At 40.2% G+C, this 22,198-nt stretch overlaps 4 protein-coding genes across 10 annotated transcripts in view; all 4 read right to left on the bottom strand.

Moving 5' to 3' along the window:
- Positions 1–2,550: 2,550 nt before the first annotated feature.
- tmsb1 (thymosin beta 1) lies at positions 2,551–5,325 on the bottom strand. Its single transcript, XM_051420627.1, has 3 exons — positions 5,171–5,325; positions 4,138–4,250; positions 2,551–2,998 (listed from the first exon to the last, which is right to left on the bottom strand). The coding sequence occupies exons 2-3, from the start codon at positions 4,235–4,237 to the stop codon at positions 2,955–2,957; spliced, it is 144 nt and encodes a 47-aa protein (XP_051276587.1). The 5' UTR covers positions 4,238–4,250; positions 5,171–5,325; the 3' UTR covers positions 2,551–2,954.
- A 305-nt stretch (positions 5,326–5,630) lies between these two features.
- LOC127375057 (solute carrier family 25 member 53-like) lies at positions 5,631–8,730 on the bottom strand. Its single transcript, XM_051420871.1, has 2 exons — positions 8,483–8,730; positions 5,631–8,310 (listed from the first exon to the last, which is right to left on the bottom strand). The coding sequence occupies exon 2, from the start codon at positions 8,290–8,292 to the stop codon at positions 7,411–7,413; it is 882 nt and encodes a 293-aa protein (XP_051276831.1). The 5' UTR covers positions 8,293–8,310; positions 8,483–8,730; the 3' UTR covers positions 5,631–7,410.
- A 584-nt stretch (positions 8,731–9,314) lies between these two features.
- On the bottom strand, positions 9,315–14,631 carry prps1b (phosphoribosyl pyrophosphate synthetase 1B). Of its 2 annotated transcripts, none has more exons than XM_051420384.1 (7): positions 14,303–14,631; positions 13,668–13,857; positions 12,921–13,019; positions 11,633–11,757; positions 11,254–11,427; positions 10,614–10,773; positions 9,315–10,431 (listed from the first exon to the last, which is right to left on the bottom strand). In XM_051420384.1, the coding sequence occupies exons 1-7, from the start codon at positions 14,422–14,424 to the stop codon at positions 10,339–10,341; spliced, it is 963 nt and encodes a 320-aa protein (XP_051276344.1). In that variant the 5' UTR covers positions 14,425–14,631; the 3' UTR covers positions 9,315–10,338. The 2 variants fall into 2 exon arrangements, with proteins under 2 accessions (XP_051276344.1, XP_051276345.1); XM_051420385.1 differs by having other exon boundaries at positions 13,674–13,857; positions 14,303–14,630.
- Positions 14,632–16,025: 1,394 nt separating this feature from the next.
- frmpd3 (FERM and PDZ domain containing 3) overlaps positions 16,026–22,198 on the bottom strand; it is an 84,767-nt gene continuing 78,594 nt past the window's right edge. For all 6 annotated transcript variants that reach the window (XM_051420377.1, XM_051420382.1, XM_051420378.1 and 3 more), the window contains one exon: positions 16,026–21,541. In XM_051420377.1, the coding sequence (XP_051276337.1) occupies positions 18,738–21,541 (2,804 nt within the window). In that variant the 3' untranslated portion in view covers positions 16,026–18,737. The remainder of the gene's footprint in view (positions 21,542–22,198) is intronic.

The raw sequence follows: 22,198 nt of genomic DNA, 5'->3' as shown, positions 1-22,198 counted from the left end.
GAAAAGTGGTACTGCAATAATATTTTATATATATTTATATTGTAACCACTGGGCGTCGCTGTTTACATGGTCGCTGTTTACATGATGGTGCAACACAGCACTGTATTTAAAAGTTAGGAACCCAATAAATGTTTTATTTATGCAGTGACTAATGGACGGTGAGTCATTTTTCACTAGATATATAAAAAAAATAGTAATAGTTTCTTGGGAAATGGCATTGTTGTTTTTAAAATGTAATTTCTCCATGGGTTCCACAATTTATATTTTATTCACGCCATTGTGGGGTAAAGACCTGAAGAACTATCATCAGTAAGTATCCCAACACCTTGACAAATAAAATAATAATAATAAAAGATCCTATATACTACTTTAGTTAAGCAGTAGTAGCTGCAAAGAAACATTCATAGCTGCAGTCATAGAGGCCTACTTGCTTTATGTCACCACATCTGATATATAATAATCAGTTAAGGACATATGCGTCAATAACAGCCTCATTTAAATTAAAAAAAGGATGGCAAAAACAGCATATTGTCAATATTTTAGAGACAAACCAAGTTTTCCGGGGAGCTCATGTCTTATTAAGGAGAGCCAAGTTAAGCCCTGGCTCACCTGTAGTTGGCACCCTCAGTTAACAGATAACGTGTTTTTATGTTTTACATTATGACCCCCACAAAGAAAAAGAAATGTGAAGGGAATGACTAAATGTAAAAGAGATGACCCTCATTGTTTTTCTGTTAATATACACTCAAAGGTCAATCATTATAGTGGATAGGACATAAAAGGGGTCCAGAAATCCTAACTCCTGAGTGGTCATGTAGGCTTACTTACATACACACAACTTCACTTTGTGCAATTAAAAATGCAGGATAGTGAGACTACTAATGAAAATAAAACACCAAGTTGAATGCAGCAAACACTACAGTACAGTGGGTCTATTTTGTTTTCTGGACAAGGTGAACTTAAGAAAGTTCTCATGCTACTAGAAGTACCTGTATAACTTGTTTTGCGACGGACAATGATCATGTGCACTTGTCTCAATGTTGACACAGGGATAATTCATGGATTGAATACAGCGGGCAATAAAAACACGGGTGTAATCAGCAGTATGCCCCGGATACTGCAATTGTCCAGTATAAATCATATGTACACGTTTTTCAGTATACTGACTGTGATTTTCAAAGACAGTGAATAAGATCATAAGTCTGACTTCCTCCTATCATTTAGTTGTGTCCTCATATGTTCTCTGCTCGTTTGTCTCTAGTCTGTTGTCATAGTGCAAAGACAAGCCTGATCCTGAAAGTACATTCGAAACGAAGACAACATGCATCACTTTTTGCAGATTCATAAAAGCTATCATTCCCTTGAAAAGTGATAAATTTTTCATGATCTCTGGCAGAAGTCCTTACAACAGAAGGGAAATTATAAATCTGTATAACTCTGCAACCAAATTGGACAGTATAAAGTATGTCTACACTCTCAAGTACTTTAATGCTGCTGTATGAGCATGTTTTAACAGGCTTATCAGGAAAACCCAGCCTACCCTATCTTGAGCAATCCACCTGCATTCTGATGATCCATGTGATGCATTTCTCCTTCCGCTGTATGGTTTTCCCAAGCACACACACAAGATTAATGTGGACATTTGATAAATCTTATGCACCTGTAAACATGTAAATGTTACACCCCTGCATATGGAAACTAAACTAAAACTCACTTTTATGACATGAACCATATTTTATGTTGGCAATTAAAAATGCAGGTGATCAACTGCCTTTTCTTCTGCAGGCTAAAACCTGTTCTAACTTAAGGGAGGAAGTTCTCACTAGGTGAGGAGTCTGTCAACAATTAAAAACTGAAGTCAGTTATATGCAGCTCATGGGCAGCCAAAGCAAACAATATGCATGCTCACAAACAGTAATAACAGTTTTATTATTGAAAAATAAAGTTTGGACATCACTACAGGCTTTGATTTAGGACCTTTTTCCACTCAGCCTAACATTATTAAGTAACAGGAAAGTGAGTGTCCATTACTATGAATATTGTGAATTATATGAAGCATGTAAAAGGTGTTTACAAACTGGCTCTGGTTTTACCTGTTTGGTTTCTTTATTGTGCACACTGGAGCACTCAAGCAGCACAATTTGGATCTTGCAAATGAGACATATCTTTTTAACTTGGCTTTTAATTTGGGTTGCCTTTGCTGGTATCGTTTTTACATTTTATTGTTATTATTATATGTATGTATATGTATATATGAATCAATAATATGATATGAATGCTACTTTACAAATATCTTTACTCGTGTTTTTCAGCTGCATGTTGGCGTGCAGTTTCATATTTTGGGCATAGGAATGAAAATAACTGAGCTTGAAAGTGTACCTCAGCTTTAAATGTAACTCAGTTTTGCCTGCCACTCATTGTTGGCAATTGACTTAGACCATGTCCAGCTAACATTAGAAGCATTTTTGTCCCAACAAAATCCATTCAAATATGCTTTAAATACACAAGATGACAGTTTGATAAAATATACACAAATGCAACGCAAGCAAATCATCATTAACACTTTTTTATTAAAGCAAAAATATCATCTTATGTGTTACTTTTTAGACATTTCCTGGATGGCACCATTTACAGACATACTTATGGTATTGGTAACAATGCAATATATTGGATGGGTTTCCATTAATACAGTTATTTATGATAATTTGAACCTGTTAACTTGTTATCTTGCTCCATTCAGCCCTTTCTAAACCGCATGGAAAGCACAATAACATATATCCATTGCATTAATTTATGTGGGATTACATACAGATCTTTCCCCAAACACCATTTCTTATGAAACATGGCGGCACAGAAAACAGAGGCACAGGTGGTGATGATGGACAGGATTCCTAATTGGAGGAAAAGCATGTAACAGGGCAGGACTGAAGGAGAGGAATCATGACAGGTGCATTTCAGTTTTTTCCCTCTTTAATGGCTTTCTTCTCTTCTTCAATTTCTGTGGGATTACAAGAGAGGCAGACAGCGACAGAGATTAAGTGATCTGGAAGTCAAGACTAGTCCTAAATTGTTGTCAGGACAAGAAAACAAACTCATGTACCTCTGTGTTTAAACAACATCATCCTATATTAATGGATTTTAAGAAGACATTATACAATTGTTTTCTCAGGATGTGTAGTACTCCGCATGCCTTAACCTCATCTATGAAGGGCTTTAATGTAATGTCTATCTAGGATTTCTGCAGCAATGTACAACATAACATTAGATGTAGAATATCAGGACGTGGCACAGGAGTGAAAAATAACATTGAAAAGAATAAAGATAGGATTTTATGATTTCAGTAGAATTATTACAATTTAGTATAAATGAGCCTGTGTGACTTTCGCTAAAACATATCAGCTCAAGTAGAGGTGAGTCTTAAAGGCAGTGAACCGTGCGCTCAGTTTCACAACAACATCTGTCTAACCATAAGATACTGTCATACCACACCAAGTAAGGGTGTAGCTGCAAAGTGTAATGAATTTATCAAGTGTGTCATTGCTAATGAATTTAACTCATTTAACTCATTTATAGGAGGAAAAAAGTGTTAGTTCTTTCAAAAGCTGCATAGTTTAACTTCATTGCGTGGAATTCAGGTACAAACTGGACACTAAAACAGCCACATTTAGCTCAAGCAACATGTTTCCTTCCACTGCAACAAGCAGGGAAATGCAGAGAAAATTCACAGTTAGTTGATATCCAGCTTCAGTGCCACCCGCTTCAGTGCTAATGCTGAGGGTGCCTCATCACTGAGATACCAGTCAGGGCACATTTTCCCTTAAATTCTCCCCTTTCCTGCTGCTGCATGTCACACCATGAAACATGAAGCTCAATTTGCCCTCATGTCTCATCTGCACTTATTATTCAGGAGACCGAAATCTAATGATAAAAAGATGGGTGGGGCTGTGTGTTTCCTGAACAGGTTGGCATTAAGCAGAAGGTATTTGGGTGGGTGTGTGTGAAGTTAATCAGTCATGCGGTGTTTGCAGTTGCCTTTCATGATGTTAGGCAAGGAGGAGTTGAACTACAGAGAAAATCTGGATAAAGGGTGTTTGAGTTTTATTTGTTGACAGCATTATTTTCCTTTACTTTTCTTACCATCCTTGGTTGGCATATGATTCTTTTCTTCCGTTGCAGTCTTCCTTAGTTTGCTCTTGTTAAACGTCTCCACCTCCTTGGTGACTGGGTTGTCGCTCATTTTTAAAAGATGTCTAATGGAAAACAGTGCAAGAGAGAAAAGAGAGAGCAGAAAATGGGGATTCAAATCAAAACTGATTTTGACTATTAACATGGCATGAGAAAATGAATGAACACACCCCATTATCAGTTCCATCACTCAAGATGTTGTCTGCAGTACATGTCCATACAGGTATACAAATCAAGCCCATCCTCAGTTAAAGAATACAGTTCTGGGCTGAACTCTGTAGTTATGTAAGCCCGTCACAAGAATCAACATGTACTTACAATCTACCTGATCACGGTGAACAAACAGGTCTGGTGTCATGTTACACATGTTACGCTGTTATTTACAGGTATTCAGTCTCACAAGAGAGCGGACATACTGTACTTGTGCATAGCTTTGAAAGGGTGGTGATATGGGTAATGAAAGTGCGTCTACGTGGGAAAAAAAAGTTTGACACATAGTTTCAGTATTATCTTATTTTTATATGACTTCTGTTGTAGAAATTCTATGTGGAGCTTGATATAATACTGTAACACCGCCCGCACCGACAGAGTGGACATCCTGCGTAAAGGGTGGCACAGTTTTATAATCTACATCATAGTGAGGATGTGACAGGTGAACGCACCAGCACGCGGGCCTGCTTGCGACAGGTTTGCTTGAAAAGGCAACGTTAAGTAATGATCAAGGCACGTACAGCTTGTGTGCAGAGGAATGCAGCGCTGCCAGGTGTCTATACACACCCCATAATATAACAGTAATATTAACAGTAACCTTACTGTATTGGAATGGCTGTATGGTCTATAGCAGAAATGTTGCATAACACATATAAGCCTTTGATGCATAGAAATAATACCATAACATTTATTATGATGTTTGCATTGCATTGCATTGATTAGGTGTTTTTTTTTAATGCACGGGCTAAAACAAAGAGAATTCATAATAATTTACCTGGTGCAGGGGTGCGCAGTGACAATGTCCTTTACAGGTAAGATGCGTGTGTGTTATCTGTGCAAAGCCAACGGTTAAATAGAGTCTATACGCCCTTCTGCACGCCAACATGGACACCCATGCTCTGGCTCTCATTGGCTACCAGAGCTCAGAGGAGGACTTTTAATTGGACGCGCTTGGTGCCTGACTTCTCTGAAATATTACAGGCTGCTTCTTGGGCACGGCTGCCCATTCTTGCCATGCAGTGTTGTAATTATCTGAATCATGTGTTCTTCTTTTCCTGAGTGAATTTGTTTGTCTACTATGCAGTTGAGCTCCCATTATAGTTGATGTGGATGATATCATCTTTTTACTTTTAACACAGTGTCATCTAGTGGACTGGTTATGACATTACACGGTTTGACATAAATCCATTAGAAAGGTAGGAGAACAGCAAGTACATCATAGAAACCACACAATGCACAACTGATAAGATTCATTTATTAATGCACTTTGAGGGAAAAAGTGTATTCTTCATTATAATGTTATTATATGTTAATTTCACAGGTTTATGGCCATTGACATATTCCTTTTACAGTCAAACAGATTTATTTAATGAGCTACATTAATACCAATGTATATGTATACTTATAATACCTACAGCGTATTAGAGTACTATATAACAATTTATTTTCAGATTAACATCACCTGCATGTCTGGACACCCATGCAGATTCTTGTCCAGGATCTTCTTGCACTGTGCCCTCTCATTTGTTCCAGTTCTTTAATCCACAGACAATTAAATAATATACTGACAATACACCTTGAACGTGCGTACATGTCCTTTAAAAGAGGAGCTCCTGTGATTTAGTATTTCACTTCCATCAAGTCTCCCAAGAGACAGATGGTCAAAATTAATATAGCAGAGACTGGGTCCAACTGTAAAAAGCATGGATGAAACCAATTTTGTTGACCCCTGAGCGACCATAAATAACCATCTCTTATAAAAATCCATGCCCCAGTTTGTTAAGCAGGCTTTATTTTATAAGTTGGAGTCTCCGACCTGATGCAGGGATGCTGGAAGTCAGTCAAAGCTAGGGGTGCTGAGAGAAACTCAGTTTATTTAATGATAACATATTAAAGGCTATGTGACAAATAAATATGCTGCAAAACCCCCCACATTAACCTTGTTACCAGATATATTTCATAATCTAGATCTGAAACCAAATTACACATCCTGTTAAACTAGTGGTGTACATGTGTCACTTTACAGTAGCAGCAATTGCAGTTACCTTGCGTACTCTAGCTGTAGCTGGCTAGACAGTACTTTTCTAACATAAAGTTGTCTAACATCACATTAGACAACTTCCTTGGATTGAGGACGGTTGGAGACCTTTGTTGGATGTCATTGCCACTTTCTCCCAGCCTATCAATTCTTCATTCTACTGAGTTAAAAAAAAAAAAACTTGACAAAACAATGTTCCTTTAGTGCCACAGAGGGGATTGCACAACCATTTCCTGAGTAGTAGCTCCCATGATGAGACTGAATTTGAGGAGTAAAATTGGTGAAATTCCCCTTTAAGACAATAAAAATACAAGGCACCTATGATTCACTAGCACCATATAAATACTAAATGATAAATATTCCCCCACCGCCTCAGAGACCGGGGTTTGAGTCCTGGCAGTTGTACCTTCAACTTACTAAATTGGCGTTGTTAGTTGATTTGAACCAGCTGATGGATCACGTTCTTGTTGCTACACTAACAATTCCCATTAATAGGCTTTTGTCACTTAGTAGCGGCTTAACAGTAGTAAAAGATGTAAATGTAAATGTAATAAAATTTATGATGGTTGAAATCCATTTACCTGCTACAGTTTAAGGGTCCTGGTACAGTTGATGATGGCTCAATGTCACACTGTTATGGCTTACTGGGACACTTATAATAGTTAATGTTATTAGTAACACCTGCAGTTTACTTGTATGCTGTGAAAAAGGCCAAATGGTTAGGGCACCTGCATGAACCGCAGGGACCGGGATCCGATGAATGCGTTTTGAAAAAGCAACATGGCTGTTCACTCACCAGTAAAACATTGAGAGTTAGCAGTGATAAGGAATATAAACACAAAAGGGCAGAAACTGAAAACAAAATACTCTTCAGACAAGTCTACGTCAAAAAAGTCTACGTAAAATAATTGCATGGACCGTTTTCTGGATCATAAATAACACAAATAATAAAACCAGCCATTTTTAACTGCGTCTATTCAGCTTGAACGCTTCTGCTGCCTGTCGTAGATAGCAGTGGTGATTCCCCATGTAATGCATGATCTCAAAATAACCAGAGAACCTCCTCGGTAAAGCAGAGTCACACTCTGCTGCCGAGACTTCCACAGCATTCTCCAGCAAGCCATGACCCCTTTCACTTCCCCTCCCACCTGTGCCTGCATATTTGCCACTAGCACAGACAGCGGGTAAAGAGCCAAGCTGATTGCCATTGAGGTCAGCGTCCCTGAGATGAAGGAGGACACCATTGGAGAGAGCCCCTGTCCCTCCACAACAGCACACATTGGCCCCTTCAGGCCAAAGTAGAGCGAGCTGCCAAGAGCGTTGCGGGCCATGATGGGCAGGAAGGCTCTGTAGTACCCTAAGCCCGGCCTCTGTGCTTGCAGCTTGACAAGAACACTCTTCAAGGTGGGTAGACGGTTGTCGTTTTGGCCATTTTGCAACACATTCTGGACACGCTCAAAGGGGGTTAAAACCACAGCTTCTACCATACCTGCACCGAATCCAGCCAGAGCAGGCAGGGCAGAGGCAGAGAGGACATTCTGGGATGACAAGGAGAGTTGGTGAAGGAGGGTGTCCTGGAGGCCAAAGAGGAGCGTACCATTCAGTGTCCTCATCAGTAATGGTGGGGCCACGCCCCTGTAGAGCTTTGCAGGACCCTCTTTGTAGAGCTGTCCCACTGCCTGGTGAACCGGGGTGTTGTGGATTTGTTGGCGGAAAACAGTTTTGTAGACAGGGAAGACGATGAGGGTAGGGAGGGTGGATAGCAAGCTGGAGGTCCCACCGTGCAAGTAGCTACGGAAACGAACCACTGGATCCCCATGGCCCTCTTTATCTTGTTTATGGTCAGGATTTCCTATCATTCTTGAGCTGATTAAAATCTGAAACACAAATCATTTCAGTTGTCAGGACAGTCCTACTGAAACTGAAAATAATAAGATTAAACAAAAAGCACAGGATGCAAACCCAAAGCAAAAAATATTACACTTAAATATCATGAACCAGTCTGTGATCAGAAACATTTAAGATAAATCAGAGATGAAATGTACCTACCCGTGTCACCAGGCAGAAGAAAAAGCTTAATGATTATACTCTCCTCCGTTCATTGTTGGATCCTGAAGGCAGCACGGGCGTCTATTCGTACACCATCACTACACGTGGAGTGGGGTAATTTCTGGTTATTTTACATTACGATTGCAGCCCGTTTTCACCCCGTTCCCATCCAAATGCGAGATGAATAAACTGTCAAACCTCGTCAGACGGTGTGCAGGAGTATGAAGGCGACAGATGGAATGAGTATTAACCGGCCGGTGCGTTTGATTGGTGAAGACAGGCTACGTCACGTGGCCAGCGATTGGTTATTTTGTCTATCAATCAAAGTATTTCCGTTGGAAGAAGGCTGTGTTCAATGCAAACTCGGAATAGACTTTTTAATATATATATATTTTTTAATTATTTAATTAACAAATAATTTATTTAATTTTAATTTAATAATTTTCTATATCTAAATGCTGTTTCAGATTATTCTCAACACATTCTGATAGGGAAATACAGAATATTTTATTATTTGCTGGGCAGAATAAGAGAAACAATGGGATAAGCATATACAAGATATAGACAAAGGGATTATAACTGTACAATGTAAACTCACTATGTTGACTAAAAAAAACCCATTCCAAAATATCAGAAAAGACCCAGAGACTAACAATAGAAATTAGGTTTTAGCAATATTAGACGCAAAAAATGTATTGTGTATAGTCCCTGTTAATAAATAATAAAATAATTGTAAAAAGTCTGGTCCAGCCTTGGTTGCATACAACTTGAAGCCTTACAAGCCTATAATATGGTACATTAATGCCAGAAATAACAGACACAAGTGCCACAGTTAAGATTTTGCGCATATTTCATTTTATTAAGAATGCATCCTCAGATAACTGGCGCATTCAGCCTACTGAAAAAGTAAAACACAAAAGTTTGGAATATGCACAATAATGACAAATCTTTCCTCCAGACATACAAAAAGACAAAAATGAAGAAGGAAAAGCAGGTGAACATTTCTGACGGAAGCTCCAGCCTGCAGAGACCCCAAACTAAAAACCCGACAGCTTCTCTATAGAAAGACCTTCAATGCAGAACCTCGGAGGGTAAACCCTGGACACTGGGCCAACCACACTCAATGAGGGCACCTCAAGAGCTGAAATAAACATGCAAAATCGTCTTCTACAGCCTGATAAGACGTGTGACAGTTCTTCATCCAGTGAGAATATAAACACAGCTAAATAGGAGGGAGAAATGAGAGAACTGGAAGAAAAAAAGTCATTTCATTTCAGACTGTTGAGGCACTCTTGGTTGAGTGGAGCTTCAGTGGCACTGTAAACTAGTTCAATACACATTCACTTCATTAATTATAATCTTTCAAACAGCAGAAGATACAAGAGCAACATGAAAAACTGCACTCGTTCATTGTAACAAAAAGCACTGTAACAGCTTTATATGGCAGATGCTTCTCCTGACCACTGGAACCTGCCAGGGATATTTATATAAGCTCTTTGACAACAGATTGAAATGACTCCTGGAGAGGTGAAATGGTCAGGAGAAACTCTGGATTTATGAAAGGGGGGGACAAAGTTCACAGTGGATAAACACTTATTTACCCGAGTACAATAAATACGCTGACCTAAACTGGTAGCTTGCAATTGCTTTGGTGTCCCAGACATGAAGGGACACCGCTCAAGAGGGAAGGGACTCAAGTGAGTGGGATCAGCATTAGTAACAGACATGACAGTTTTTTTGTGTTTTTTTCATGGTAAGTTAGCAGAACAGCTTTGCTAATGGTTGTGTTTGGGTTGGGGAATTCCCTCTTCTCTTATTTGGTGTAACAGCACACAGTAGATGGTAGACACTATTTGTTACAATGGGACGTGGCTGAACAGGTACGACACAGACTCCCCGTTGTGAGTTCTACGGATGGCCTCTGCAAGGATCATGGAGATGTCAATAACCTGGAGGGAGAGAAGACGGGATGATGTGAACACAACTAGACTGGATGAGTTGTTTATTGACAGAGAATTAAGTACTGTTTGTTTGTTATTTTACTTTGGTGTCTGGGAAACAAAAGAAAAGTGATAATCAAAATTATCAGTTGCAACCTTACATAAAACCAATGTAAATGCTGTATCCTGACCTGTATTTTGGGACAATGCTTCATCTTTTCCTCCTGAGGGATTGTATTGGTGACCACCACAGCTTCAAAGCAGGCATTGTTGATGCGTGAGATAGCTGGGCCGGAGAAGATGCCATGGGTTAGGATGGCATACACCTTGGTGGCACCAGCAGAAATTAGTCTAAAAGGGAGAGAAACAGTATGTTGCATTACACATCTCCACATGACTGGATATCAGTGATCAAGGTCTGTTTTAATTCATTAGTAACTCGAGCAAAGGCTGAAGCAACACAATACTTTTAAAAAGGGAGAAATAAATTCCCTACAAGTTAGAGTTTTGTTTGTTATTTTGTAAAAAAAATAAAAAAACTTTAAAAGAACAGCTTGAATTAAGTTTTTTTTGTTGTTAATGCAATGCAGAGTTATTCACATGTATTATCTAAGTATTGAATCAGGACTCAGTATCAGCAGACACTCAATATGAAATGACTCCGAAAAACTTGACCTGGACATAACTACTGGATATATATACTGGAATAGAGTTGAAATCAATAATTATCTCTTTCTAAATTAGTTTGACATCAGGACCACAGTAACCAGAGAAGTTATATTTTAAGGTTTCAACTGGATTTACCAGGAAGGGGTAAACAAAGAGACTTACTTGTCAGCTGCATGACAGATTGTACCACACGTGTCAGCCATGTCATCAACTAGAATGGCAACCCGATCCGTCACATCTCCGACGAGAACCATGCGGTCCACCTCATTTGCCTTTTTCCTCTCCTTGTGAATAAGGGCAAAGTCCACATTCAACCTGTCTGCTATTGAGGTGACCCTGCAAAGGGAAAAATACAATGTCCTTGAGTTAGAGCCAGTGTGCAAGCCAAAGTGTACAAAACTGTAAATGCACACATCAAATTAGAGCCAGAGGATAAGTAAAGCCAACAAAAGTTTAATCTAATGTGAATTCCAGAGGAGATATGGTGAGGGTAAGCTTTGCTCAAGGGTTAGAACACCTATGGCAAGTGGCACTGGCATACCTCTTGGCTCCTCCTGCGTCGGGTGAGACGATGGTACAGTTTTTCCATTCAGGGATGTTCTCTTTGATCCATTTCAGCACCGCTGGCTCTGCATACAAGTTATCAACGGGGATATCAAAGAATCCCTGGAAAAAAGATAACAGAGGTAATGATGATGAAAAACTGTACGTCTTGATCAGTCTTCACTTTCATGAAAAAAAAAAAGAGGATGAAAGAATAAACACGCAGCCTCAGATGTCCTTACTTGAATATATGAGTTAAATACAACACAGATCCGCTAAGAGAGTTCTCGGCAAACATGTGCACATGGGCACAGTCATAACAATAACCTGAAATACAAAGTTTAACACGTTCTTTTGTGGGTAACAAACACAAATCTGGTTGCGCTGCCATTACTGCTGACTATGGGACTGTTCACAGCAGCATGGGTAACTGGTTGACAATGTTAGTCAGTGGCCCCCAGTTACTGATGCAGGTACGTATATGGATGGAAAAAGGGACCACTCAACCGTTCGTCACATTTCAAGTGCTAGCTAGCATAATCAATCAAGAGTTGCATTTAATCATCACAGAGCAGTTATATTTGTAAAAATGTATAAATACAAATTAATGTTTTTTCATAGGTATTCAAGATTATTTCATAAATCGCCAGGCATGCAAACATTTTAGTCCTCTTATTTACTTCTGGTACTTCCTTGTGTACAATTTAATGTCAAAGTGTTTTTCTGTTCATTAATATCAAGAAAGTCTGGAACATCTCCAAGGACCTTCCCATCTGTAGCAGTGGACAGGCTGACACCTCCCTACATAAAACACTATGAGTGTTACGGCCTCCGAGGCCTCCTCAGGTCAACACACATTTCATGTATAATATCAAAGTAACTATATTAAAGTATAAATATCTACATTACCAATAAATTCTCCAACAAGTGGTATATGGACTCGGGTCACAAGCGCTACCTGCTGTCCTTTGTTGACATATTATATATAAACATAAGGCTGTAATCATCAGGGTTCTAATGTAGGTTCTCCAAAATCAGGCATAAACAAACAGGGGTTTCCAAACTTTTTGAGTGTGAGGACTACCTAAAGGGAGAAATGGTCAGTAATGTGTTTAAATGTTTTGATACAATGGAACCCATTTGTACACTTAAGACTGAAATTGAGATTATAGAACTTGCTCTGTGGGAGTATGTTGGAGACCCACTGGTTTATAATGTAAAAAGAAACAATGGCACTATAGCAAATGAGATGCACTTCTGTTTGGGTCTGCTTGCGTGTTGCTCACCTGTATCTGTGAGGCATGCAAGTCCATAGTGATGATATGGTCCGCGCCGGACACTGACAACATGTTGGCCACCAACTTGGCAGAGATAGGAGCGCGGCTCTGTAATGAAAATAGATCTCTTCAGTCACATGGAATAAGTGAACTGGCAAGCAAGGCTTGTTTCTAAAAATAGCACTTAACTGAGAGCTTAGCTATTCAGTAAAATGATATCAGTTAAATATAACAATCCTTTAGACTCTAGATCTTAATAATGGTAATATAAAAAATATTTACAGTTTGATTATTCATACTACTAATAATAACTACTAATTACCAGTATGTAGAGATGACTAAGCACACAGAGGCATTCAGTTTTAATTTCTGAGTTAGCTCTTAACATAAGAACAATACAACACTTATTGCTGTATAACAAACTCATCCTGGATCCTGGATATCTAGCCTTGCATCACAATAATTAACAATTCAGATTTGGTAAAAAGTGGAAAACATGCCATTCATGCAATGATTAAAATGTTGCAATGAGAGTTAATAACAGGCAAATAGCTACACAAGAGGAAATGAGAAGGAACTGGTGCTGACTCAGTAATGCATAAAGAAAGGGTGGAGGGGGGGGGGTGGCAGCGAACAAACAAAAAGAAAGCAAATATGCTTTGTCGAGTGGTTGTTTATAGACAGGGCTGCAGGCTTCTTGTCATGATGCTGGATGGCAAATGGCATGACAGAAGTAATTAGACAGATATCCCTCACCCCCACCTTGTCCTTCTTGTCTTGCCGGGCATACGGAAAGCAGGGGATGACAGCCGTGACCCTGGAGGCAGAGGCGATCTTGCAGGCGTTGATCATGATCAGCAGCTCCATCAAATTGTCATTGATCTCCCCACAGCCACTCTGCACGATGTAGACATCTTCCCCTCTTACGCTCTCCCCTATCTCCACGCTGCAAGGCAGGAGAGAGGCGACAAGACAAACAGCACTTAGTGCCACTGAGTTAACACACCATGACAGGCAGAAGATGGATGAGACAGGGTGAACTATAGCTTCTGTGTATGTGATGTTATCTCAAGGGTTAAATCTGGGGGGGAGGGGGAGGGGGCATGCTGAGTCAGAAAACGACAGTCGCAGTATTTTATATATGTATGACATAATTTCAGTTTACTGGAGGTGGCTGTGTGGCTCAGAATTAACAGCCAGGTTGATAGTTAGCATGAGTCCTCAGACATGCGTGGACTACAAGTTCCTAACAACACCGCGCGGCAATTTCATCGTGACACCACGTTTCTAATTTAATACATGTCGCTAGGCTACAACATTTGCATACAATGCAGCCATACGCCTTCCCTATGAGCTTCTTTAAGAAGTAGCCACGGCTGCAAACGCCTCACCATGTTTCTTGGTTGCTGAATTTCTTCGTAACAACCTTCCCCAGCTCGAGTCCCAGGCGGTCTGCTATTTTCTGAGACAGGTCCGGGTGTGAGCTACCGCTGAATATTTTGATATTCGGCATTTTTTTGCGATCCAGGGCGTCGTTCAGTCCGAGCGAGCGGCGGCAGCGAGCAGCTGTCGAGTCCGAGGGGGCGAAGAGTCCGAGACAACAACTGGAAATTGATCAACAGTTGATGAGCTACTCTTAAACCGAGCTAAACTGTGTTCCCTACCTATCCACCATTATGTCCCACACATCACGCGTGCGGCTCTTCGGGGCGGCGCGCACGCTGTCACTACGTTCTGCCGTGATTGCGTCATTCTGGGCAGGGGAGGGGGGAGGACGAAGGGGGGAGGACGGAGGGGCAGGGGGGAGCGTGAGCGAGCGAGGCACATCCATGTACTCTTCCTGAGTGTGACTGTGTCATCCTGCACACACTAATGCAAATAAAACGAGCAAATGTATGCAAAGTGAGGTTCTGCATAGTTGTACACACAAATAAGAGTTTTAATCGCCTCCTGTCGTCGTGTTTTCACATTTTATTGCCTCAAATATTGTTTCTAAATTGTTTCATACAAAACAGGGCTAGTTATGTTAGTGTTTGTAAACCATTAACTTGCATCCACTAAACCTCAGAATCGATTGTGGGTCCTCTGGAAATGTGGGCTCCTAGAAAATCCACAACCTTTCTTGGTTTGGAGGATACTGCAGTGCATGTATAGGCCAAGACACTTTCCCATATTAGCTTAAACTAAGGCAAAATGATATTTAGCTTGCAGCTCTCTTATAACTCAGATTCAGTGTCAGCGATAACAAGTCTGCACATTCCTCCTGTGTTGTCATAAAAGCTAAAATCTATCTCCCCTCAGGGCCTCAGAGACAACAGGGCGAATTTTGGGACCAAAACAAATGTGAGTCAACAAAATCTGTAAAAAGAGGTAAGTATAAGCCTTTTTAACTGCAGATTTTTTGACTTGTCATAGTAGGAAAAAACACAGGTGTTACTAATAACATTAATGGCTCTGTTTTATTCAAATGTCCCTGTAAACCATGACAATGTGACAGTGAGCCAGCATGCTTAATACCAGGACCCTGAAACTGATGTAACTAAATTGAATTCGGCCAGCATTAACTTTATTGTTTGCACCTGTGCTTTTTATGTCTACTGTGAATAAAGCCTATCGACTATGACTGTTATTCTTGTATGTTTAGGTTTTGATTGGTGTGTAAAATTATGGGTGTAACATATCTCTGAACATCCACAGACAGTTGTATTTTCACTGGATTGTCTTTCTTGTTGCCAGTTTTGTAAATGAACATAACCTTATTGTTTTGGGCAAAGAGGCTCCCCTGGCTAGTGGTCAGCTTAGCTTCAAATGCTTAGAAATAACATGAATGACACAGATTAAGTAAACCTATAATGTTAACAACATAAAGCCATTTTGCTGTTAATTGTTGGTGTTGTGTCAAGTCAGGGAGGTTTGGACTGTTGAGTCAACATGACTTTTTGTCAGAGGCAAATGAATGAAGCAACCACAGCAGTAAGAAACTGCTGGCAGCAGCAAGAGAGACGTTTCCAGATCTTTCACATGACGTCATTTGTTTAAAGGCATTCTCATGGACATCCTGTCACTACTGCAACTTTCCTGCATGCAATGTCATTTCCAAATTCTCTGAAAGAGTTCATATAATATACTTTATTGCTCTTAAAACATGAGTTAACTTTGTACACAGACAGAAGACCACAGTGACGACAAGATCATTGACAGTAAATAAAGACAGGAATGAATAGGTGCACATAAAGAAACAATGGATTAAGCCATGGCGGGCTCATCGTGTGAATGAAACACAGACCACTGAAACCAAATCCACACAGTTTAGCAAAACAACTGAACAATGACAACCACAGAAAATGTTTATCATAATGTTAAAATGTTCAAGTGCTGATGAGAGAATATTGTCTGATATTTTTGTTTATAAAAATAAACATGTCCCATGCTTTATACTCGTAATATACTCATTAAAATATATGTTTTGCTATTAGTCTATGTTACATTACTACTATAAATAATTACCTTACAGACATGTTTGATCTTTTCCTTTTTACAAAATAGTGAAGAGTTTGGATAAATCGTAATGTTACTGTTTTAAAAGTGTTTCTTGTTCTCTCAAATATTTTATCTTGCTATTTACATTTACAGTGTAGAATAATACATTTCCATACTCAATATCATTTGCAAAACATTAACATATTGCCACCATGGCCTTTCATTTTTGCCTGTTCTTCCACTTTAGAACTGGAAAATTATCTGTACAAACAGTATCATCACCTTCAATGGTCAAAGTATCTGCCCCTGAAAGACTAATACGTAAGGGAAAACATGCATTACAGTGAAAGAGAAAACACTGCATATGGTTATGGAAAATGCCACATCAACAGCGAAGGACAAACCAGTAAAAGAGAGTGCTTGTAAACACTAAATGTGTCCTGAAACCAAGAAAATAAGTGCAACACAGCTGCTATCCTGCTTTCACTTTTATACTCCCAGTAGTAAGCCATATTGCTTAACTGATGAATAACTGACACAATTGTCCCACAAAGTCATATTAATAACAAATAATCCAAGTTGAAAATATAGATACATTTAAAAATGAAATAACTGGCTCAAATTTACAGCAGTATTAAGACATAATTTAACTATAACGTATGTGGTATTTAAATGAACCACCCATGATTTCTGATGTTTGTCAAATATTGAACATTTGCAAGCTTTTTCATCTACAGTATGTCCACTGTATGGCACGCTAAAATTAGTTTCCTACCACCGTAACAGTTCAATACCTTTATTCAAGGATAATTCATTTGAACACTCTGCTGTTTACATCATATACAGTATTTTATAAACATTTGAGTTATTTTCATTGGAGTACCATGTAAACAGCAATATCACATTTCTTGTCTTTAGTATTGTGGCAGTCCAGTTGTCAATATTAATGTGGTTTCACAGCACTTTCTTTTAACAGTATGTCCAGTTTACATGTTAGGCCAGCACAATCATAAAGCCTCTGTGATTAAGAATAACAAGAGGATGAGACACAAAGAAGATTTCAGACAGGAAACAGATGTGTTAGTTTTATTAAAATACATAGAAAACTACTTTGTGTGTTTCTTATATATTTGCTAGGTTGCACAATGTATAACAGCACATAGAAAGCAAATTTGTTTATAGTGTATCTGAAAACCTGAATAAAAACAAAGGATCCTTTGAAACGGGTAAGCTTTAGCTTTGAGGAGATGAATTATGTAAAAGTGGTGGTGTGGAGTTTTCAGCAGCAGAGTGAATAAAAAACACTTAATCAAACATTAAAAGATACATTTCAACTTCAGAGCTAATTTCAGAGGTTGTGCAAAATTCTAGTGATAAGCTTACTCACTTGCAAGTGGATGGTTATATTTAAAACTATGATTCACGACAAGTGAGATGCAAGTGAGCCATGGATCTGTGATGGTGTAAAACACTCTGTGCGTTAAGTACAGTGTGGGTATTCCTTCTCTACAGCTGAGTGAGGTAACAACACTCATTACCGTATAGTGGATAAGACTATGATTTGGGTCTCTGCTACATTGTCTGCCCTGAGCAGGTGTGTTTCAAACCTGCACTGTTATAGTGAGAGAATGGGCCTCTGTCAGTCATTATAGTTTAAAATGTCATACCTGTCTTTCAGCAGTTTTCATTTTCCAACACTGTCACTTACATTTTCACTCTTGTATCAGTACGCCAGACATAGTCAACATAGCCAACAGAGATCTCCATTTTGCATTACAACAGTTAGAAAATTCAACAAACACACACATCACCATCTAACCAACCAACGCTTTGGACTACGCAATTAACAGAAGTCGCTACGTGACGAGATCTCTGAAATATTTTTGTCCAGAGCAGAGCATACATTTATTTCTGATGATTTATTATAATCTTTATAAGTCTCTTAACTCAATACATTTCAAATATATTCTTCACTTTTTTCTTCACAAAACTTTATATTATTTGCTAAGTAGACACAACTCAAATATACATTACATATAAAATATTATACTATAGTGACTTATGTATATTGTGAATATTGATATGAGGTGATTAGCCCTGTATCACCCAGTCTGTTATAGGGTTCTTATTCCATTGTGCATTAGTTTGGTGTATCTTTATATTTCAAAACAAGATCCACGAGGCTACCTCAGGGCCTGTAAACATGGGATGGAACAGCTGCATTGCAATTTATACTGAAGATTGCATGACTTGTAAAAAATGTAAACAATAAACAAATAATGAATTTGGATAGAGTAGCCACCCACATTCTGTACTGTTTTGATTACATCCCTGCCAGATTTATCCTTACTGGGCAGGCAGAGTTTTGATGGGTCGAGTGAGTGAGCTCATGTTATTGGTGTTGGAGGAAACTTGAGGGCTCACTGTCTTTGTTGGCAAGCTGCTTGAGTGTCCCATTGATTCTTCTGCTGCACGTAGAAGCAAAGTGTAGTTGATAGCTACTTCTTCAACTTTTCTCAACAGCTGCAGCCTCTGGGTTTCTGAACGAACCCCTCTGACCAATTTGATGAAGGTCTGAGTTAGTTCACACAACACTTGAAAGCTGGCTGTGACAACAGCAAGCATACGTGTTGGACTTTTTTCAACACTTGCCACTCGCCGACAAGATGCTCTGAATTCTTTGAAGCGCACCGCCAGCTCCTGTTTATACTCTGCAATCTGTGAGGGCTGAAGACGAGCCTCACCCTCAGCTTGTGGGCTGTTAGCACACTGACGCAGGATAGCTAGCAACTCATTAGCATCCAACTGGGCATTTAGGAAACCATCAGGCAAGCTGAAACTTTTCCCCTGTAGAGCCTGTACCCGTGCCAGGCTCCCCTCCAGTGTACCACAGGCTCTCAGGTCAATCTCCTGTGTTTGTGGCTCCTCCTCTTCCTCCTCCTCTTCCTCTCCACTGCAGTCCTCTGCATTCAGAACCTGGAGTGTTTTGCTTACTACAGGAAAGGTACGTGAGTCCAGCTCCATGCCTGGAAGGACCTGAAGGGGTATGGAGTATGAAAGCTCGTCCTTCTCACTGCTTTCATCTGCTGCTTCACACTTCCTGTAGCAGAAACAGAACGAGCAGCATTTATCTTTTTCATCACTGTCTTCACTGGGCAGGGTCAGCAGCACCTCGCCAGTCCCATCTTTACCTTCACGCAGTAGCTCTTCTCCCTGAATAAAAAACACACCCTTTTTTCCCTTTCCTTCTGCCTGGTGAGACTGAGTGTGGACTGGCTCTATTGGGGTGGGGAGCCTCAGCCCTGTGGCCCTCACTCTTTCCATCTCCTTCTCTAGGCTCTTGGCTTTGGGCTTTACTTCAGCATACACAGGTGTGCTAGTGCTGTTATCCAGCTCTCCAATGCTGTAACGCCTCTGGAGCTTCTTATATTGTGGTGCTCCCATGCAATCAGTTTGAGAAGTACAGGTGGGCAAGCAGGAACCCTGTTCTCCCCTTGGCTCCCTTGACTCAAGGCTGGTAGAGCGTATTCGTGTGGTCTTGATCTCTAAGGTCTGAGGTCTCCTTGTAGCACCTTGGGTATGAGGGGCTTTGGAGACTGCTGGAGGAGTCTTCGAGATAGTTCTGCCTCTGTGTTGTGTCTCTGTTGTGGAGCCAACTGGTGTATCAGGTAGTCGCATGCCCCTACACATCCGCTTACAATCACAGCTGCGTCGCTGCTCCCTGGAGATACCTGGTGCCTTTAGGACAGGGCTGGTGCGGAGCTGGCAGGCACAAGGAGTGCCTGAGGGCACAGGTGAGGATCCCTGGGGCAAAAATTCGCCCTGGGATGACTTGGGTTTCAGTAGCTCCTCTAAGAACTCTAGTTCATACTGACGGACTTTCTGCAACTGAGCCCTTCGCTCATCTGTTTCTCTTCGCATTCTTGCAGGGAACGTAGCCGAAAGAAGGTTTCTAAAGCTTAAGAAAGGGACACTCCGCTGGGACTTCCCCTTACCACTAACTTGCTTCTTTGAGTCTCTGGCTGGGAGAGTAGAGACCTTATCTACAGAGAGGCTAGGTGTTGTTGGATCATCTAAAATAGGTAAAGATTTTATGGGGCATCTCTGTGACTCAAGGTGAGATTTGCCCGTGGCAGCCTCAGCCTTGCTTTCAGCTGCTTCTTTTCTCTCTGCTTTAACAGGCAAACGAGGGGAGTACTTGGTTTGCATCTGAGGGCTGGGTTTTGCCAAACTAGGATCTGCTCCTACTCTCACTGTATTTTCTTTGCTGTTAGCCAGCTGTAGGCCTTTGGCCCGAAGACGCTCATCATCTGTGGGGGAGGAGGATTGAAACACCACTACCTTCTGAACCTGTGGATCTTTTAGTCTTAGTTGGGGTCCAGGCTCCTGCACTGGGCATGTGCAGAAAAGGTCGTCAACTGGCAGAAGTTCTGCAGAGCTTGAAGGCTTCATGGTCTCACTAGAGGCAGTCTTGGCATCTTGGCACATATTAGTGGGTGAAATCTTGGCAGAGGCAGTTCTTTCCAGAGGCAGGAGGATAGGTAAGGCTTTGTTGCTAGGGTCTGTATTAAGAGGTGCTGTTGTCTTCCCCTTTATACCATCAGAAAGATTTTGGGTCAGTGTCTCCCCTAAAGAATTTGAAAACTTCTGATCTTTACTGACTTGAGCTGTCAGTGAAGCATCAGCCATTTTAAGTTCTTCAGGTGATTTAGAAGGGGGGTCCGTGGTGTTTGCTTTGGTGGACTCAGAGTTTGCCTTCGTTTCTGCTTTCTGTTCAGTCTGAGTAGTGTCTTGATTGCCCCCCTGCTCTGTCACAACACTGAGCACTGCAGAGTCTTGACTGGGCCCGACTTTAAAGGGAACAGTCTTGCTGAGGATTACTTGCTTGGGTGGACAACCGGCACGAATCTGACCCACAGAGAAGGCCCCAGTCCCTATGGTCTTTGCAGTGCAGCCAGGGATAGCCAGGGGAAAGTCGCGGCGGCAGAGAATACGTTCCTTGTTGATATGGTGAGCCAGCAGATAGGCCTGGTTCTGGTTCTGCTTCATAGCCGACACCATCTCAGAAACATCTGTCAATTCAGAGGAGTTGGTCTCATGGCCTGAGTCCAATGATGACTCAGGTGTAATGGCAGCTAAGACAATCAGCCCTGAGGAGGAGAACACAGCACACCGTTATGATAAAGAAACAACTAATATTAATAAGATAGAAATATTCAAATGGTATATTTTAGATTTTTTTTAGACATTTACAGTTGAATGGATTCATCTTGATCACAAAACAGCCAAAAATATTAATACTTTTAATTTGTTCTCAAAATCAGTCCTTTAGGATTTATAACCCCTTTTCAGACTGCAAACTATGCACCATTGGGCTTGCCTCACCCAACCTGAAAGAACTGCTGTGTGCTTGAGAAATGTGCAAAGACTAGCAAATTTCCTACTCTGTTTTTATGTTTTTAAAACACAATGTGTAATAATCAACTATTGTTTTCATTTATGTAAAACCAATGACCATAATATTTTCAGCTTGACTATAATAGTGTTCTAGTTAGGGTTATCGGCCAATTGTTCAGCATCCTGTAGGTATGAGGTAGTTTTGAACCTTCTACCTTAATTATGTGTTGCACTTATTGTGCATGCATTGCTACCATAATATTAAGAGATTACAGGATTTTCATGCCATTTCACAAGGAGATTTTAGTAAGACTGTAGTTATAATGAAAATATGATGTATTGTAAAAGTATTGTGTGATATTAATTGATAAAAATAATTATTTAATTGTATCAGTATTATTGTTGTTAAT

The sequence above is a fragment of the Dicentrarchus labrax genome, unplaced genomic scaffold (assembly GCF_905237075.1).
Source record: "Dicentrarchus labrax unplaced genomic scaffold, dlabrax2021, whole genome shotgun sequence".
NCBI lineage: Eukaryota > Metazoa > Chordata > Actinopteri > Moronidae > Dicentrarchus > Dicentrarchus labrax.
The sequence above is the reverse complement of the archived record's forward strand: the minus strand, read 5'-3'. Positions and strand labels throughout refer to the sequence as shown.